The 19,632-nt window shown below is 39.4% G+C and overlaps 2 protein-coding genes across 3 annotated transcripts in view; both read right to left on the bottom strand.

Annotated features, from left to right (window-relative positions):
- The window catches only part of kif20ba (kinesin family member 20Ba), a 44,383-nt gene extending 29,512 nt beyond the window's left edge, over positions 1–14,871 (bottom strand). For both annotated transcript variants that reach the window (XM_054600498.1, XM_054600499.1), the window contains exons 1-21: positions 14,786–14,871; positions 14,448–14,556; positions 13,558–13,647; positions 13,113–13,235; positions 12,847–12,985; positions 12,112–12,296; positions 11,020–11,074; positions 10,638–10,844; positions 10,201–10,312; positions 9,583–9,654; positions 9,269–9,415; positions 8,452–8,614; positions 8,146–8,301; positions 7,880–8,005; positions 6,687–6,826; positions 6,453–6,573; positions 5,831–5,990; positions 4,489–4,673; positions 2,761–3,237; positions 1,482–2,668; positions 43–181 (exon numbers count right to left, since the gene is read on the bottom strand). In XM_054600498.1, the coding sequence (XP_054456473.1) occupies positions 43–181; positions 1,482–2,668; positions 2,761–3,237; positions 4,489–4,673; positions 5,831–5,990; positions 6,453–6,573; positions 6,687–6,826; positions 7,880–8,005; positions 8,146–8,301; positions 8,452–8,614; positions 9,269–9,415; positions 9,583–9,654; positions 10,201–10,312; positions 10,638–10,844; positions 11,020–11,074; positions 12,112–12,296; positions 12,847–12,985; positions 13,113–13,235; positions 13,558–13,647; positions 14,448–14,555 (4,092 nt within the window). In that variant the 5' untranslated portion in view covers position 14,556; positions 14,786–14,871. The remainder of the gene's footprint in view (positions 1–42; positions 182–1,481; positions 2,669–2,760; positions 3,238–4,488; positions 4,674–5,830; positions 5,991–6,452; positions 6,574–6,686; positions 6,827–7,879; positions 8,006–8,145; positions 8,302–8,451; positions 8,615–9,268; positions 9,416–9,582; positions 9,655–10,200; positions 10,313–10,637; positions 10,845–11,019; positions 11,075–12,111; positions 12,297–12,846; positions 12,986–13,112; positions 13,236–13,557; positions 13,648–14,447; positions 14,557–14,785) is intronic.
- A 2,668-nt stretch (positions 14,872–17,539) lies between these two features.
- LOC129092712 (high-affinity choline transporter 1-like) overlaps positions 17,540–19,632 on the bottom strand; it is an 8,108-nt gene continuing 6,015 nt past the window's right edge. Inside the window, exons 7-8 of the mRNA XM_054600730.1 lie at positions 18,350–18,567; positions 17,540–18,085 (exon numbers count right to left, since the gene is read on the bottom strand). Coding sequence (XP_054456705.1) covers positions 17,540–18,085; positions 18,350–18,567 — 764 coding nt within the window. The remainder of the gene's footprint in view (positions 18,086–18,349; positions 18,568–19,632) is intronic.

The following is a 19,632-nucleotide window of genomic DNA, read 5'->3' as shown; positions in this document are numbered from 1 at the left end:
CATGCTTTTGGTTTAATTTGTTAGGGACAGAAACGCATGTACCTCCTTCTGGACCTGCTGCATCTGCTTCTTGTAGTCGGCTAGTTTCTCTCGGAGGTCCGAAGTGTCGTCCTCCTTCCTCTGAAGGTCGAGGCTGAGGCTCTTGACTTTGTCCGAGTCCTGCTTGGCGTTTTCTTTTAGTCTGGGAGAGAGGGAGACGAGATAACAATGAACTGCAACCGATTCTTTAAACAAGACAGGACAGTACAATGTGGTCCAGGACAACACCATTGCTGTTTCATACAGTGGGTGGATGGATGGATTAATGCAGCTCTCCCTGGACCCAATGTTCTGCTGGAGAGATGACAGGCAAGGTAATAAGGAGAAAATGTTTTCACAATGACAGAATAATAGAGTTTAGTACAGAGACACAAGACGTACATTAGTTTTCTCTGGATCTCAGGGGGAATTATCTTAGACAGGGGAGGATAAACAACTCCAGGACGAAATACTTTCTGACAGGAGTATGGCATTTAGATATTTAACATATTTTTATGCCAAAATGCTAGCATTAGAAAAAAAATAAAAATGCTAATTGAGGAGCAACACTATTTCTTATTCATCATCTTTGCTATTTTCAACTTTACTAGACGTTCTGAAGATGATTTTGATGTCAAATATTAAACAGATAATGGGTAACCATTTCAATTACTTTTGAACAGATATCTTTGACTGACAAAAAAAGGTTAAATAAACATATTTGGTTGATGAGTCTCATCTCCCTACTCTGTCTCAAAGTTTTATCGTCTCATCAAGAATATTGGCGATGGACAGTTGGTATACAAGGATTAACAAAGTCATCAAGAATCATGAAGGTGTGTAATTTATGCTTTCTTAAAATTTTAGGCAGCATTTCACGTTTTGTTTTTTTGGTTTGGAAGCAGGTTAAACAAAAATACATAAAAGCAAAAAATCTGCCTTTAATATTTCAGACATATACAATGACCCGGACAAAGTTTTGTTAAGTTAAGAGGGAATTCAGCGGATAATCCTACCCTCAGAGATTTACAGCAAGTTCTAAACTAGACAAGAATTGATTTCCAACTTAAATTTAATTCATTAAGGTAATAGTCTCATCGTTGGGTTTACCTTAACCACGAAAGCTAATATAAAGTTAATCATTTGTATCCGTGAATAAACTGTTAGTCCTGGGATACAGATGAAAAAAATAAAGTCAAAAAAAAAAAATCAAGGGGTCAAGTTGAACATTCACCAGAATGCTCCAAGCACAGGGATGCTGAGATTTGATTAGATGACAAATTGGAAGCATAACCCAAAATGTCATTATGTAGAAACTATGTTTTTTACATTACAAAGTGAGTAGAGCCAGTTTCAGTATTTTTAAAGGAAAATGTAAGTTACCCATCAACAGTTATGAATAGAGTCCAATCTTTGGAAAATGTCATTTCCCGCCCTGACATGCACAGGAACTGATGGTTTACCTTTTGATCTCCTCGGCTTTCTTCTCCAGCTCTTCGTCCTTCTGAGCGATGGCCTCGTGCGCCACAGCCAGCAGCTCCCTGCGCCTTTCCACCTCCCTGCGCCGAGCCTCCTGGACTGCCTGGTTCTCCTGCTCCTCCCGCTGCTCCTGTGCTTCCTTCAGGCTCTTCTGCAGGGTTGTTACCCGTGCTTCTTTTTCCAGCAGCTTGTTCTGCAGCTCTGCAGACACTTTCTCTGCCTCTGCCAGCTTCTCTTCCATCTGTTTGTTGTTTTCTTTTAGCATTCTTTCAGATTCCGAAGAGGCTAGCGGCGCTTCAGTTTTGCTGCGAGTTTCCTCCATTTTGATAACCTTTGAATTCAGGGATGAAATCTCAGTCTGGAGATCAGAGTTCAACCTCTTGAAATCCTCTTCAGCAGCAGAGCTAGAAGAATTGTTTGAACCTTTTAACTTAGCTTCTTCTAATTCGACCTTGAGCAGCTCTGCAGTTTGCTCCTGCTCACTGAGCTTCAGCCTGAGATCATCCACAAGCTTGCCGGAGGTTTCTTTTTGTTCACCAAGTCTGTGCTTTAACTCCTCCAACTGCTGTTGTGATGTCACTTCTTGTTCCCGCAGCTTCTCGTTCAGCTCCTCTGCCAGCTTCTCCGAGGCCTGAGTTGGTTCTTCAAGTTTTGCTCTCAGCTGTTTTACTTCTTCTTTGGAAGCACTTTCTTGGCACTCGAGCTTGGACCGGAGTTCATCCAGTGTTTGCTGCGATATCTCTTCTTGCTCCTGAAGCTTCTTTCTTAGTTCTTCAACCTGCTGTTTTGAAGCAGCTTCCAGTTGATTCTGCTCCTCTGTAACCTGTTGCAGCTGCTGGTCAGAGATCTGCTGTTTGTGGGCCAACTGTTCTTTCGTCTGTCGCAGCTGTTCCTCCAGCTCCAGCATTTGTTTGTCCTTGCTCTGATTTTTCTCCTTTTCCTCAGCCAGATTCTTCCTCAGCTCCAACACTTCCGCTCTCAGCTGATCATCGACCTCCTCAGATGATGTTGCTGAAGTCTGCAAGTCCTGTTTCAGGCTTTGAACCTCCTGCGTCAGGGTGTTGATCTGGGAAGTTTTCTCCAGGATCTCCTGGGAGTGTTTGTCCAGATGCGTCTGAGCAGTTTGTAGCTGGACTAACACTTGTTCAGCTCGCTTCGTCTTGCTGGTCACCTGTGGTAATTTCCAAAAATATCACTCAAGTTTAGTCATTTAGCACCATGACCATTTAATTAAACACAAATAACCATTATTTCAAGACCCACCTGGCGCTCTGAGGCTTCCAGTCTGGCAGTCAGCTCTCTGACTTCTTGTCGAAGTGCTTCACTCTCCTGTTGCCTCTTTTCTCTCTCCTCAACCAGCCTGTTGTTTTCCTTCCTCTCCACCTCCAGAACAGACTGAGCCTCCTCTTTGCTGCTCCTCTCCTGACCAAGAGCAGCAGCTATGTCCATTTTGCCTTGCTTCTCTTCTGAGTGGGCTGCCATGGCATCCTCCTTGGCTCTCCTTTCAGCTTCAAGGGCTGCCATGGCTTTCTTGTTGCTTTCTCTCTCTTCTTTGAGGGATGCTAAGACCTCCTCTTTGCTTCGCTTCAGCTCACTGAGTGTGGCAAGGGCCTCCTTCTTTGCTTTACTTTCTTTCTCCAAGGATGCCAGTGCCTCCTCTCTTCCCATAGTCTGGTACTCCAAAGCAGCGAGGGTGTCTTCACTGCCCCTCTTTTCCTTCTCAAGGGCAGCCAACGCCTCCTGAGTGATAGGAGTCATGATTAATTCATATTTTATGATTAAACAGCATTGAATAAACTTAACAAGGGCGGGAAAAGTGTCACAGAAATAGAGATTAATATGTCTTGCTGTGGATTAAAGCATTTCAATAAAAAAAAGGACACTCATAATTGTTGTTTTGATTGCATGTTTTAACTCATTAACTGTTAATTACATTGGAAATAAATAATAAACCCTACATTACTCTTAACCATGTCCTTAATTATATCAGTGCCATGATAGAAGAAAAAAGAAAAACAGCTGTTGAGAAGCTCTTCATTCATTTGATAATTTCATTTCATTTCTTGTTTTCCTGGTGAAACCAGTAATCAGCAGAGATTCAGATTTCTTAAAAGTCAGACCTGCTGTTTCCTAATTTTGCCATTTTTGCTAATAACTATAATTAATCGCTCTAGAATAATGTTTTTGACCACAAGTCAGCATAAACAGCAAAATACAAGATTCTAAATGATAGCCTTTTAAATTATCCTGGTCATCTAGAGTGATAATTTTCATAAAAACAATTATTGTAATAAATTATTGTATTGGTATTTAAATACTTGCTTGATTCAAAAACATCTTGGCATTAGTAGTTTTAATTGTATTAAAGCAATTTAGAGTTAGTGTTAGGAAGTTAAACAGGTCATTATTCCCTGTCTATTATATCATTTGTATGTCTGCTAAAAACATCTCCTTCAAACAACTGCATTTATTCCAGTTTCTAGCCGAAAACAAAATAGAGCTTGAACGCATCACAATTCAGCATGCATGGGAATGAATTACAAAATAATAAGTGTCTGATTAAGTTAGTTGTTCCAAATAAGCTACACGAGTAAGCCCTTGACATACTGTACATGCACAGCATAACAAACATCAGGCTAATACTATGTAGGTCAGTAACAGCCTGGGGGTTACGAGGACTAGCTTGGCAACAGGTTACATGTTTACCTCCATGAATCTATGATTACGTGAGCGCACAAACATACAATAGCCTATGGCAGAATGAATTACCAGAGCTGCATGACCACTAGAAGGGGAATTTTGGAAGTTAATAGATTTTTCTCCAGAAAAAGCAAACCCCAAAGCGAATATTGTAAGAGATAATGCCAATTACGCTCAGCTTGCCCTTAACTAAAAACTGGTTCTACTAAGAATAAACAGGGTACTGATGTGTGGGCATTGAACACCTCCTGCTGGTCCTCCCCCGTGTGATCATTTCCCCAGGGTTCTTACCTGCAGCTGCTCTCTCTCACGTGAACTCCCCTCCTCGAGCACCAAGGAGCAGCTCTGTGAGCCGAGCTCTGCCACCTTCTGCAGGTCTCTCACTCGTTTCTCTAGTTGGGCAATCTGTGACGACTTCTCCTGGAGATGAAAGTGAAGCCTCCTTTTCTCTTCATCTTCTAATCCACTGGCTTCACCTAGGAAGTAACACACAAAAAATCAAGATATAAAACAGGATGTGAAAAGGAGGCCAAAGGTGACACGCTGGTATCCAACAATTTTGGTAAAAAAATACATATTGCCATTTAACACCTTAAGAGTGAAATGCTTCTCTGTTAAGTGGATACTAATACTTATAAGGCAACTTTTCAGGGGTGAAAAAAGGTGACAAAGAACATGAAAAAAAAGGTGTATTCTAGCCATGTCACTGCCAAACTCACCACTAAATTCATGGGGAAAAAAAAGAATAAAATAAAACATTACCAAAAAATGATGCTCCTCGTGAGGAAAGAGTCCTATTTCTCTCCTTACTGAACAAAAAACATACTTATTTTAAACTATCCAGCTAGATTTTGGAATAAAAATAACACAAATATCTGTGTATATATTATACATAACAATGTTTATCAACTTTGAAAAGCAACCAGAATCTACCTCAGTAAAAAACTTTTTTTTTTTAATTCTTGTCACTTTCATATTAACATATGTGACTGCACATTGTCTCTTATTCCAACTGCACACTGAGAATGTTTACATAAACGCCAGCAATGCAAGAGTCAAAGAAAGACAAAATCGTCCTGTTGGGGATTGAAGTAGCATTTGCACTTGCAACACACATAAACTATTTACACTTGTGTATTACACTATACAAAGGCCAAACAAACACTCTCCTAAAAGGCAAAAATCTAAAATCTAAATGCGGAGGAGTGTGCGTTAGGAGGAGTTTCACTTAAGTTACCTCCATCTTATCTATATGCCAATGTAAATTGCAATTACTTCTAGTATTGCTTTATCACGTACTGCTTTTGCCTCCAAAGGTGGCTTGAAAGCAGCAGAAACAAGGAGTTTGGCTGGAGTTGTTTTTTTTTTTCCTTGTACCAGTGATTGTTACATCTGGTTGATGCAGTCGATTGTTAGCATATTGAAACTGTTCATTGTTAATTGTTTGCTGGGTCTAAGATAAAACACCCATGGAAGTCATGCTGGTGAATGCCTGGAATGTTTACATTTATCTGAGCATCACTCCTCTAGAACCCCTAAACTTACAGTGAAAGCAGCAAAGCTCTGTTTGTAATTTTCTCCTCCACTTGCCTCTCACACAGATTAAGACTGATGGATTCATATGCGGTTTTACCATTGTGTTTGTGAGGCATCTGCCCTTGGACTGTCAGCTGGTGCTCACTCTGTTCCAACACCTTCCTCTCCAGCTCCTCTCCAGCGTCTCCCCTGTTTTCCTGAGCCCCTGCTCGGACTGAACCCAGACATGTATGAGCAGCCTCAGCTAGAGATGTTTCCTGAGGGAGGTAGGAAACATCAGACAAATCAGTCGAGGAGATCAGTGAGCAGATCCCCACAAGTATACCTCACTATCCTGGAGCCAGATACTTAAAATCATACTTGCTAGAGTAAGCAAATATTTGAACAATTTTCTGCTTGCGTAATACATAATGGATGTTAAAATGAGGCCAAATAACTTGCCTGACTTTGTATGGAATGTTAGACACCTATAAATTATCTTTGCTCTGAAAACAAAAATAATGGATATTTTATTTTTACCCTGAACTGGGTGTATGAAGTGTGAGTGTAGCATAAGAATCTTTTCACTAAGATACAATATTATAGGCACCTTTTCATTCATGGTTTAATCATTACATTAATGCTATCACTGTTTTAGCATTCGTAACATTAACCAAACCAAGAAGTAAACAAATAACACAATACATGAAGTGGGATGCAAGGAGAGGAGAGTGTGTTACCATGGATTGTGGGTCTTGACTGGGTCCAGCGCTGCCCATTTTGCCGATGAGGCTCTTGAAGATCTCCAACCTCCTTTCTGCTCGCTCCTCTAAGATTTCGCTCTCCCTCGCCAGGCGGTCACTAAAACAAACACACACACACACACACAGACATTTGTATGACTTAATTATCATACGCAAATCCTGGTAACATCATACATTAATATAAATATATATGTATAAAAAAAGTCTCACTTATAGTCACTCTGCATCTCGGAGAAGATCTCTGAGAACTCTCTGCTGATTTCCTCTCTGAGTCGGGCCTCCATGAGCAGGCTCTCGGCTCGCTCCTTCTTCAGCTGTACCTGCAGCTGTTTCAACAGGGCCAACTGCCTCTGAGGACCGGGACACAAAATAGTATCAAACAACAATAAAGACTTTTCACACTGAAAAGAAATGTTCTTATAAGTAAGACTGATTTCAATTTTTTGTACATGTCCTATTTATTAAAATAAAAATGTTAAATCCATCCATCTATCTATAGGAACAGGCTACGATACATGCAGCACAAGCAGAAACTTGAAAAAAAAAACAACAGGAAATTCACGACTGATCATCCTGCAATGAGCAATTAGAAGGAAACAAGTGCTCATTGCTCGGACAATAGAACCTTGTGAATCACAAAAAATGTCTCCGTAGAAAAAAAAAAATCCTACATCCAGGTCTTACCTCCTCCTAATCAAGGGGTTAAGACCGTATAAAATAGGGAACAGTATGAAATAAAGTTAAGTTAAAAATGTTTTAAATAAATAAGCTTACCTCAACAAATCAAGTCTCTGTTTAGACTATTTTCTGAGGGGGAACTGAAGTGAAAATAAAAATAATATCTCTATGCTCTCTTCAAAGTCACAAGACTCTGTTGTCAAAGCAGCATAGACAAGATCCATTTTTATTTTAGACTTCAGTTCTCTGTCTGATGAGCTGTCTGTCGGCAAGATAAATCTGTGAAATTATTCTTAAAATGGCAACAATTCAACGGATAAAATCCCAAGGGATTAATCTCTATAAACAGGTATGTTTTTGGTATTGAAAGCCTTCTGGTTTCCGTTTGTGGTCCGTGTAGTATTGACCAATCGCTTTTCGAGCAGGCTTTGATTCAATGTAAAATACCAATCTGTTTGGCAAAAACCCGAAATGCAATCTCGAAACCCATCAGCTATTGTCTGAAGAGGATTTGGCTCATGATGGTTAAAATGAAGCTTGTACACTGGCTACTTGGCATCTCAAGTTGCTAACCGGACTGTTAACAATGAGCAGTGTAGGAGAAGGAAGTCTTGGCCTGGATATCTGATAGGTAAACCGAAATCCTAATATAGCCCCGAGTCAATAGAGGCTCATCAGTCGCCAGACGCATAGCCGATGGGATCCAATATTGGTAAGGGACTGACCTGGTGAAACCTTTCACCGATGAGAATCTTTTCATCACTTTCACAGGCGTCTTCTTCATTGCCCGTCTGATCCATTGTGCCCTCCATCAGGCTCTGGTCTTCATCATACTCATCATCCTCATCCTCCTGGACAAAAGATTTAAACACAACATTGACAAACTATTTCAAGTGATAATCCAAGGAACGTAACTGCAGCACTAAAATACTGTATAAACTGTAATAAAGGAAAGCAAGAAGCTCTTGATGTGACCGGACTTCCACCCCACCTGTACATCTTCCAGGCTCGTATCCCAGCCAATCATGGAGCTCCTCCCGCTGCTCCGCAGAGCCTTTCTCTCAGCATTGTTGATGATGAAGGATATCTCACCGGCGGACCTCTGGGGCATGATGATGGGAGGGGGCCTGGTGGACAGAACAACAACCTGGAAGCAGACAGGAGACAAAAGGAAAAACAACCAAAAGATATTAGATATTAGACATAATATAATAATAACCAATTATACACTCAGAAAAGGGGGAACACTCTTAGAGAACAAAGCACAATAAGAGAGAAAATGAAAATGTGTACGCACCTTCTGTGCCACAGCAGAGAATTTGAGGACGTTGAGAGTCTCGTCGTACATGGAGGCGCACTGGTTGATATTGACGATCATACAGGCTTTACCTCGACCACGGAAGAAGCTCTGCAGGTAGTGGGTCAGCTTGCTTTCCCTGAAGGGAACATGCTGAAGCAGCCTGAGGGAGGGAACAGCTTAGTTGGCATTGATATATGTGCATTCTGAACGGTTTGTGCTGCTACACTCTTGAAGCTGAATTGAGGCATAACATGTGTAGAATTTCTTAATCAATGTTCGGCCAATAGGGGGCAGAAGAAGACACATTTTTTCCCAGCTTATTAAATGATTACGATAAAGGTGTTTCCAAAGAGTTTCCTATCATTGCAATAGGCAATTTGATCACCGTATAGAAGTTGGGTTTGTGCTCATTTGCTTAAAGTCCAATATTCATTTTCCTTTTAACTCTGGTTTGGTCTCCACCAATTCCTCCACTAGAAAACTATCTGGCTCTTTAGCTGCTAGATATACTTTTTTTACCCTGGCCACAAACTTTGTCCAACTGCTGTAGGTCGTATAAAGTAGGGTTTATCTTTTTTTTTTGTAGTTGCTGTAAGTAGCAACCTCAGGGGAGTTTGAAAAGAGCAAAAATACAACCATACAAATAACCAAAACAGTGTGCTTAAAGGAGGATAAATTAAAAAAAAAAGCCATGGGTGTTAACGTTCTGTGATTTTAGCACTATGGAGTGACCCTTTTATATTCCATAAATCCTATAGATTCCTTATCAAATGAGAGATGACTAGAGAATGACGGATGGGTAAAAAAATCTCACTTGGACTGCTGATTGTGTCGTAGTGCGTTGATGCATTTCCCCAGGATGAGCAGTGAGGTGTTGATGTTTCCGGCTTCTTTGAGGCGCTCTCCTTTATTCTGGGTCTTGGCGCATCGCTCCGAGCCAGCCAAGTCACACAAACACAACCTGATGAAAAACACATCAAGGACATGATAACTCTGACACCAAGAGCAGACGCTTTACATCCATGTTCAACACCTCATGCTTCACTAAACAAAATGCTTTATTTTTCACACATTTTCAATGCAGCCTAAAACCATGTTTATATGTGCGATGTCTAAACTGTCACTCACTCGCTGACTGCGTGGACCCTCGGACTCCCGATGTCGTCAATCCTCAATATGCGAATGGAGAAAATACTGTGACTGCAGAAAGAGAAGGAAAAAAATGGATCAAACATTTAAGTAAATTTGTATTAAGAGGGAATAAACAGGATCTTAAGAGATAAATTACCACAAGAAATAAGCACAAAAACATGGAAAAATAAAATGCATAAAACACAGTTATAAAGTGGACAAAACTACAACCACAATAAAGCAAGGGCATAGAAATGTGATAGTCATGAACAGATAGTCTGCCTTTCTCAATGGGCAATAAACACATAATAATGCTTATTTGAAGTCAATGAATAATCCAAATAAAAAAAATTGAAATTTAGGAAATTTATATTCTGTTCACAATATGATGTGATGTACACCTGTCACTGCAACAACACCTGTGGAGAATATTATTATAGTACAAAATCTTTGACCATTGTATTCCACAAAATATACCAATGGTTATTGTTGCAGGTAAAGCTGGTGATCCAGGAGTACATGTGTATCTGACTTTTGAACTCAGTGTTAAGTTGCTGTGTAATAAAAAAAACTTTGAGCTGAATATGTCTGCATGCTGCTGGCTGTCAGCCTCACCTCCTACTGGAGACCAGGTTGAGTCGGGTGGAGGAGAAGCTCTGGTTCTTCTTGCCCAGCTTCATCACCTTGTAAGCCTCTTCTGCACTATTTACCTGAATCCATCGCAAATCTAAATACAAATGGGATAAAACAAAAGATTCCTATGAAACTGACAGGTAACACTACTCGAAATTTCTACTCATTTTGTAACAAGAGCTGCAATGAATATCACTACACATTAGAGTGAATATTGTACATTTGGTGAGATAGAAAGAAAAGTAAATGGATTGTTTTGGAGAAAAGAATTGGCAAATTTGATGGAAACAGACCTATCTACTATCTACTTTGCCACAGATCAAATCTATGTTTAAAATCCCTGCATTGTTATAATGTAAAAACAACTTCCTGCTTTTCAAGTTTTGTGGTATGTTTCTGCCCCACCCAACCCTTCAGACCTTTGACAAAGGGGTTGCCTTTGACGTCCTGTGACAGGCGCAGTGCGGTCCTCCTCGGGGCCCCGATGGGTGCCACGTCAAGGAGGTCGTGGATGTTCTCATTGTAGATTTCACAGAACGAAACCCAAACAGAGAATTTAGCGTGGGCTTCCACTGCCAGGCTGATTTTGTCCTCCGCTCCTACAGTCGTGCCCAGCATGGAGGAGCCTGCAACAAAGGCAAACGCTACAAATAATTGACCTGTAGTTTCATGTGCCACTTTTCTGTACAACAGAACACAATAAGATTATTAGGCATTCCTTTCAGATGTTGCAGAGTAAATAAACAGCAACAATAAAAGAAAACAACCAATAATAGATTCAAAGAAAAATCTAAATCTTGCCTTCAAGGAGAGTCTTGTTGGTCGAGTTCAACAGGCTGGCATTGATCTTCTCATTCTAAAAGGCAAAGTAAAATAAATTAGTTTATTCATTGAAGAACGTTTTAGAGCAAATGTTACAAAGCACTACACAAGAGTTATTACTAAAAAGTAACAAAAGACAAAAAACAAACATTTTTAAGACAATCCAAAAAAAGCTCCTGGGTTTCATTTTTAAGGCATTCAAAAGTCGTATACTTCTGGGGGGGGGGGGGGGGTATTCACTTTTACGCTACCAGCTTTAAAGACCAAAGACGTACAGTCCTCCAAATGCCATCGGGTATATCAGGAGTAGGTGGCTATCTGACCATTTAAACCTCAAAAAAAAAAAAGTCTGTCCACAAACCGCCAAGCATATGGGAGTATGTTGAAGTGCTTTCTGTCAGAACGGATTTATTTTAGTTTATTTCAAACCTTTGTTACTAAACCCCAGAAAGGGTTTTCTGGCAGAAATCCCTGAAGGCAAAACTTCTCTCATGTTGGGCCTAGAGATGCACCGATCCGTCTTTTTCAGTCCCACTACTGATGGCTGTACCTGGGCTTTGCGTATCGTCCGATATGGAGTACAAATTCGAGATCCAGTGTAGTAATTAATAAGCTATATGCCTCACTGTGTGGAAATGACTTGGATCATTCTGTGCACTAGAGCTCATGTGACAGGAATTAACCAATCAGCTCCACAGGACTTGCTTCACCCTTTCCGTTCAAGGACGTCACAACATGAGGTTGAAAGAGACAAATGAGCAGTAAGCCTCGATGCTAGATAAATGCATCATCATCATCATCATCATCATCATCATGACTTTGTGCAGGCTCTGGTTGCATAGTAACCGCAGGTGTGACGGGAGCTCAACCTCCAAACTAACTTGGGTTAAAGGATGAAAGCTGAACAGCTCCCATTTAGGCAACATCAGTCTTGAGTAAAATAGTAACCGGTACACCAGAAAAATCTTTACTTAAAATTAATAGGGGTTTACTCTGGTACTGTGTCTGAATGAAACCTGTGTAGACAATAATTGAGGACTGGCGCTGCTGCTCTGCTAAGTAACGGGTTACCTCTTTAAACTGACTGAAGAAGTTTCTCTTGAACGTCACTTCCTCAGCCTGCTGCTCCCTGGTGAGCCTCGTAAACTCTCGGCAGCGTTGAGGTTTGATGTTCATCCCAGTGAAAACCTGGTCCTCAATACTGCTGAAAAGGACATTGAGAGACCTGGGCAGGATACCAGCATCAGCATCTGGACCTGGAGCAACAAGAGCAGATAACACGATTGTATAGATCATTTGAGATGAAAGATATAAATCAGGCCTGATTAATTATCGGCAGATAATGGGTAGTTTATGTTGCTATGCATTATTCCAATAATAAAATTGTAGGCGATAAATTATTGGCTGATAAGACAAAGCCTAAATGTATTTCATTGACTTTACAAGCACAGCATCTACACACGACAAAGTAGGTGGTGATATGGACTACGGATAGTTTTATTAAGCTTTATTAGATTGAAAATGAAATAACTACTGTGCAAGAAAATAAAAATAGCATTGCCACTTGCAAGCCTATTTGTTAGAAATGCTATCTATTATTTGTTAGAAATGCTATGTATTATTCCGACCAGATGCTTCAACTACATAGAGCACACTTGACTTGAATAATAAGTTTTAGCAAAGGCAGAGCAGATATTCAGAGTTTATTGACAAAATATCAGAGTCTCCTGACAGCTAGCCGAGCTATGGTTTGTGGTATAAATAGACCAAACAAAGTAGAACCTAAAATAACAAAGAGGAACCCACCTAAGAATGTGAAGGTCTTCCCAGCGTTGGAAACTCCATAAGTGAAAACAAGCGAGTTCCCCCCTTCGAGAACATCTTTCACCAAATCCTTTACTGTGCCTTCAAAGAGCTCTCTCTGCATTGTCTCAGGACCATACACCTATCAAAAAGAGAGGTAATGAGTAGGAACTTGATGAAAAAAAAAATGAATGGCGGTATATTATTAAGAAATGTCAATACTCATCATTAAACTTTGTTGGCTGCCTTATCTGCCAAGAAACACCAACCTTAGAGAACTGGAAGCGCTGTCCAGTCTGTGGAAGTGATTTGTCAGCGCTAAGCCTCGCTGAGAGGGACAAACTGGGAGGCTTCAGCAGAACCGTATCAGGGGGCTCGATGGTAACACAGTCCTGTTAAAAATAAAAGAGGAAGGCAGACAGAAGTCAACATATATTCATCTTTTCTTTCCAGAATTATTCTGATTGTCGTTACATTTATTTAAATGGTCTGCAGTTGCATCAACTAACTTATCAGGGGAATTCAGTCATGTTTGACTTTTGACAGCGGAACATTTGAACTGAAAAGCAAAGCCTGTTTGGGGTGGGGGGGTCATAAAGTCAGTTTTTCGGAGTAAAGATCATGATCAGAGTTTTAACAACCACAAAACCAAGCAGCTACCAAGCAAACTGGCATTTGTTTCTGATCAACTCTTCGTACATTCTTCATTTTTACCTGTGATTCTCCAATATTGCTCTCTGCTGAGCTGAAGGGTCGGACACGGAGGTAAACCTGAAGGTGCTCTCTCTCCTCAATGCTGGAATTCTGCGCAACACATTAGGAAAATAATCAAAAACAACAAGAGGAAAGTGAAAGACTTTTTTGGTTTGTTTGCTTGCTGTAATCATTCCTCTTCATACCAGACATTGTAAGATCCCTTCATTATGCACTTTCAATTTGAGTAATCGGGGGGGACAAAACACAGAATGTTCTTGTTCTGGGCAAAACTATATATTCCACAAATAATATACAGTACCAGTCAAAAGTTTGGACACACCTTCTCATTCAACTACTTTGAAGAATCTAAAATATAAAACATATTCTGGTTTGTTGAGCATTTGTTTGTTTACCACATAATTCCATATGTGTTCCTTCATAGTTTGGATGTCTTCAATATTAATCTACAATGTAGAAAAACATAATTTAAAAAAAAAAGTTGAATGAGGTGTGTCAAACTTAACTTCTCATTCAATGTTTTTTATATATATATATATATTATTTTATATATATATATATATATATATGTATATATATATATATATATATATACATATACATATATATATAGTTAAGTTTGGACACACCTTCTCAGTCAATGTTTTTTTCTATATTTTTTTCTACATTGTAGATTAATATTGAAGGAACACATATGGAATTATGTGGTAAACAAACAAATGCTCAACAAACCAGAATATGTTTTATATTTTACATTCTTCAAAGTAGTTGAATGAGAAGGTGTGTCCAATCTTTTGACTGGTGCTGTATAATGTTAGAATATACCTATGATATGCTGATATAAGTATCCTTGGCTTCATTGTGAATTACCCTCACATATCCAGGTTTACCTGCGGGTCTGGTAAGGTGCTAAAATCAGATGAGAGATCTTTCTTCAAATCGTCGACCTCTACCTGTTCTGGTCTGTCAGCCTGGTGGTTCAGACATGAGTCCATCATCCTGCAGCAAATAAACAAAAGGACATGAAAGTTATCCAAAACAGAGCAAAAAATGCCAAATCTGTCAACTAGACGTTTCTAGCAAACTAGCTAATGCTAATGCTAGCTTAGCTGGACATGTTCACGTGACTAGCAGCCGCACCTGTCAACTGATAACATTCATTTTAACAAGTCTGGAAAGAACTACACGAGAAAACCACACCTTGAAAATAAAAATAAAAAACACTTACCTGTCAGTTATTTATGGGACATTAGCTGTGCTAGCTAGCTAAAGACAACAACACAACCTAGCCGCGGTCTGAGTTTGAAACGGACCAATAGGATTCAAGCAGGAACTGCGCATGCGTACTGCGCATACGTTCTTCTTCTTTTCTTATATGCCGGTTGGCAAACAACGTTAGGGCGCACTACCGCCACCAGCTGGTGTGGATTGTGAATCAGTGGACAACTGTTGCATAAAATAAGATAAAATAAGATCATCCTTTATTAATCCCACAGCGGGGAAATTTACAGGATTACAGCAGCATAGATATAGTGCAAACAAGAGACATAGTAGAAAAAACAAACAAGTATTTTAAATTAGTAAGTAAGTAAGTAAGAAAAATAAAAAATCCACAATAACAAAAAAATTGTATAAATACAGACAGAATAATTATAGACATAGTTATAGTATTCATTCATTCATTTTCCGTAACATGCTTATCCAGTTAAGGGTCGCAGGGGTGCTGGAGCCGATCTCAGCTGTCAATGGGTGAAGGCAGGGTTCACCCTGGACAGGTCACCAGTCTGTCACAGGGCTGACATATAGAGACAAACAACCATTCACACTCACATCCACACCTACGGGCAATTTAGAGTCTTCAATGAACCTAAGCTGCATGTCTTTGGACTGTGGGAGGAAGCCGGAGAACCCGGAGAGAACCCACGCTGACACAGGGAGAACATGCAATAGTTATAGTATTGCACAGTATATTTGACTGTGCAATACAGTCAAAAATCAGATTTATTAGTGTTTTGTTTCGTGGTCTACTGGGATGGCAGACAGAGCTGGTTGTGCAGCCTGACAGCAGCAGGAAGGAAGGACTTGTGGTACCTCTCCTTCACACAGCAGCCGGTGGCTGAAGGAGCTGCACAGAGCTGCCAGGGCGTCCCGCATGGGGTGGGAGAGGTGGACAACTGTTACATAAAATAAGATAAAATAAAATAATCCTTTATTAGTCCCACAGCGGGGACATTTACAGGATTACAGCAGCATTGGGTATAGTGCAAACAAGAGACATAGTAAAAAAAAAACAAGATTTAAAAATAAATATTATAAATAGCAAATAAGCAATAAAAAACAGTAAAGAATCCACAATAACTGAAATATTATATATACAGACAGAATAACTATTATAACTATTATTGCACAGTGTATTTGTATTTGCATCTACTTCAATCGAAATATACATTGAACTGAATAAAGCATTGTAGACAATATTTTGTTCCTGTAAGTCATGTTTCCATTGAAAATGATAGCCTGCCTTTGCATATTGTTGTAGATGTATCCTGAATAGTAGAAGTAGCCTGGTAGTATTCATTATAATGGGATAAACTTCTTTCAGACTCTCTGTAATGCAGAGTCGCTCTCCTACCATCAAGTATTTTATACTTCATGCCATGCCTAATAACCTTGAACTGAAGTTCTACTTTCCTAGAATTAGTTCAAGGATGATACATTTTCTTTCAGACTGCATTGACTGTATACCACATCACATAGGCTATATCCCTTTTGGCAAACAAATACACTGAATCTGGAAAACAAAGAGTTTGGGTTTGAAATAAGCATCTTCAGTGAGAGGCTGTGCATGTTCATTCTTCATGAAGAAGGGTTTACCTGTCCTAAAACGGTAAGACAAATGTGTGGATTGTTGGAGGGGGATACTTATACTGGCACAATAAGGCCTGCAAGAATATGCATTCCCTCATAACTTTTCAAAATAAAGTTGCAAGTGCTTTACATGGTTAAACCAGGATTTAAACATGTCAGGACTGCAATGATGCTAAAAAAAAGTCATCAGACAGTTAAAATAATGTAATACAACACACAACAATAAAAGATAATACCTAGATAAAACAGATAAGCCGTGTTTCAAATAAAATGTTGTGCTGGCTTTAATAAAAAAATTAAAATGCTAAGTTTTGAGAAGGGATTTAAAAGATCTCACTGATTCTACCAGCCTCAGATTTTCAGACAGGGGGCTCCACAGCTGAGGGGCCCTGATGAAAAAGCCTGGTAACTTTTAGTTTGGAGTTTGCAAAGTAACAGCCAGTAGAGTCCTGCCTGAGGATGTGCATCCAGATCCATCCAAAACTTTTTTTTTAAACAAAAGATTCTAGCAAGAACTGGGGAATTTATTTCTTCAGTGGCCTGCATTTACCATCACTTTGACATCCACATAAAAAAATGCAAATTTTCTCTTGGAGTGTTGCATGTCAACGGTAACTGAATAGTTGCTACGGTCACTTTGAGTTCAAGTGAAATACATTTTCCTTTGTACTGTCTATTAGGATGAATTAAGAATATATATTTAAAAAAACATAGAAATACAATTAAGTATATGTTGTGGACACTATAACACAGCAGTATTTCAGAATATAGCAGTATTGCGGAATATCAAATGTAATACGGCATAGTATTGTACAGTATAGTATACTTAAGTATAGTATACAACATCCGAATAAATTTAATAATAACCTTATAATATATATCAAATGTAGCAAAGTATATCTCCTTAAGCGCTCAGTTTTGGACCTGAGTGTGATGATCCAGTGGCTAAATGAGTCAGTCAGCATGGAGAGCTACCAAAAGGCAATAAAAATACAAATAAATTCATATTTAATATATTTATTACCGAAATAATATACCCGAAACAATTACACAATAACAAATGGTTGACAATGGATCCCATTATTATTATTATTATTATTTTTCATAAACATATTTAACATTTGGTGTTCATCATTGGCTCTAAGGTTTCCGGGTGAGAGTCTTTTTCATCAAGCGTCTCCTTCTCGACATCTGTTGGTGTCATCGGTTTTGCTGAGTGCTGGGATTTCAATTTGAACACATCCCACTTCTCAGGAATCAACCCTTTGTTGAAAAGCACAAAAGCCAGGTAGGAGAACAACAAGTTGGCAACGATGGCAGACAGCATGGAGATGGTCCTCACTGGAGAGTACTGGACATAGACGCCGTCCTCAAGAGTGCATCCTGGGAAGTGTATGGCTGGTGGTAACCCTACTGATGGCTCTCCACTGAGCAGTCTTAACACCAACCCTGTCAGCCAGCCCATAATGGCTCCGTAGAAGTTGGATATGCTGAAGAAGAGGACGCAGACGAGCTGAGAGAAGATCAATATGTAGGTCACTTCAGTACCGATGAACACCATCCAAATGATACTATTTTTAAGGGTGGTGAGTGATGCACCAATCAAGCCTCCCACAACCACAGCAGCACGGATCACCCACTGGATTTCTGTCTGTGATGCCTAAACAAAAAAGAGATAGCAAGAAAAAAATGGTTTCAGTGAAGTAATGGAGCTAAGGTTTCACATTTTATCAATCTTTTCTCATTCTACTCTTCTACTTTATCAACTGCCTTTTTCTCCACAATGCGCCTTCATTATTCTTATTTCAATCGCAGTCCCTTCCAACTCATTCAAGTCCTTCAAACCTATGAAAAAGACAAATGAACATTGTCTCCTGTTTTTTTGTGTTGTAGGAATTTAAGAACCAATCCTAGTTGTTCTCACCTGGGGCCTCAGGATAGTCTTGTAGATGTTACAGGTGAAAATGGAGGCTATAGAGAGCAAAGCAGAGTCAGCTGATGACATAACGGCAGCAGCAATGGCTCCAGTGCCAATGATAGAGACGAAGGCCGGGGTGAGGTGGGAGAGGGCGATAGGCAGGATCATAGCTCCCTCCCCACGTTCCAATGGAGACGGAGAACCATAAGAAGTGAGGTTCCAGTCTGGAATATAGACAGATATGATAAACAAAAGGGAGAGTGATGCAATTTTTTTGACCTGCTATGTTCACAGGAATTTAACAGCTTGACCACCAGTTCAGCCTTTGAATGTTCTCACAAGGAACTCCTGTTCCTTTTCTTATTAGTCTCCAGTCTCTCTCCCTCTCCCACTAATCTCTGCTCGTTAATAAAGCAGATCCATAAAGTCTCTGAATTTCGCACAAATTGGTTTGTCAAATTTTGCAAATTTCAACTATTTGCAATTTTGCAATATGCCTGGGTGAATTTGCACCTAATCCTGTCTTTCCATTAACTTTGTATTTATTTATGTCAACCAAATGAAGCTCTAGACTAAGATCAGTCAGGAAGACTTTACTTTTGCATGCTTAGGCCTGTAGACTGCCACACAGGTCACGCATGCTCACTCCTGATCTCACACATCTGTTATACTAAACAATTATCGGTAACACTTTACTTGAAGGTACCGTCATAAGAGTGACATGACATTGTCATAAGAGTGACATGACACAGTCATAAAAATGTCATAAACATTATGTCAATGTCATTAAACGTTTATGACTGTTGTCATTAAGTGTCATTCGATTTGGTAATGACAAGTTGACATTATTTTGGTTGTCTTCATTATGACAACTTGACATTAATCAAGGTGACATAACCAGAATTTGTCTTTGTCATGACAACTTGACATTAAATTTGTTTGCGATGTCCTTATTATGACAACGTGACATTATTCAAAGTGACATTACTAGAAAATGTCTTTGTCATGACAACTTGACATTAAATTTGTTTGAGATGTCCTTATTATGACAACGTGACATTATTCAAAGTGACATTACTAGAAAATGTCTCTGTCACGACAACCTGACATTAACGAAATATGCATCTATTTTTGTGTTTATGGCAAGTTGACAATGATAATTATAATTAGCTGTGCAAGGTTAAAGACCAATTCTAGCACTTGGTCATTGATGTTTGACAGAATACCAAAAACTGACTGTCATGACATCATTATGACAATGTAATGACAAAATTCTTTGACCTAAAGTA

Source organism: Anoplopoma fimbria, chromosome 6 (assembly GCF_027596085.1).
Source record: "Anoplopoma fimbria isolate UVic2021 breed Golden Eagle Sablefish chromosome 6, Afim_UVic_2022, whole genome shotgun sequence".
Classification (NCBI taxonomy): domain Eukaryota; kingdom Metazoa; phylum Chordata; class Actinopteri; order Perciformes; family Anoplopomatidae; genus Anoplopoma; species Anoplopoma fimbria.
The sequence above is the reverse complement of the archived record's forward strand: the minus strand, read 5'-3'. Positions and strand labels throughout refer to the sequence as shown.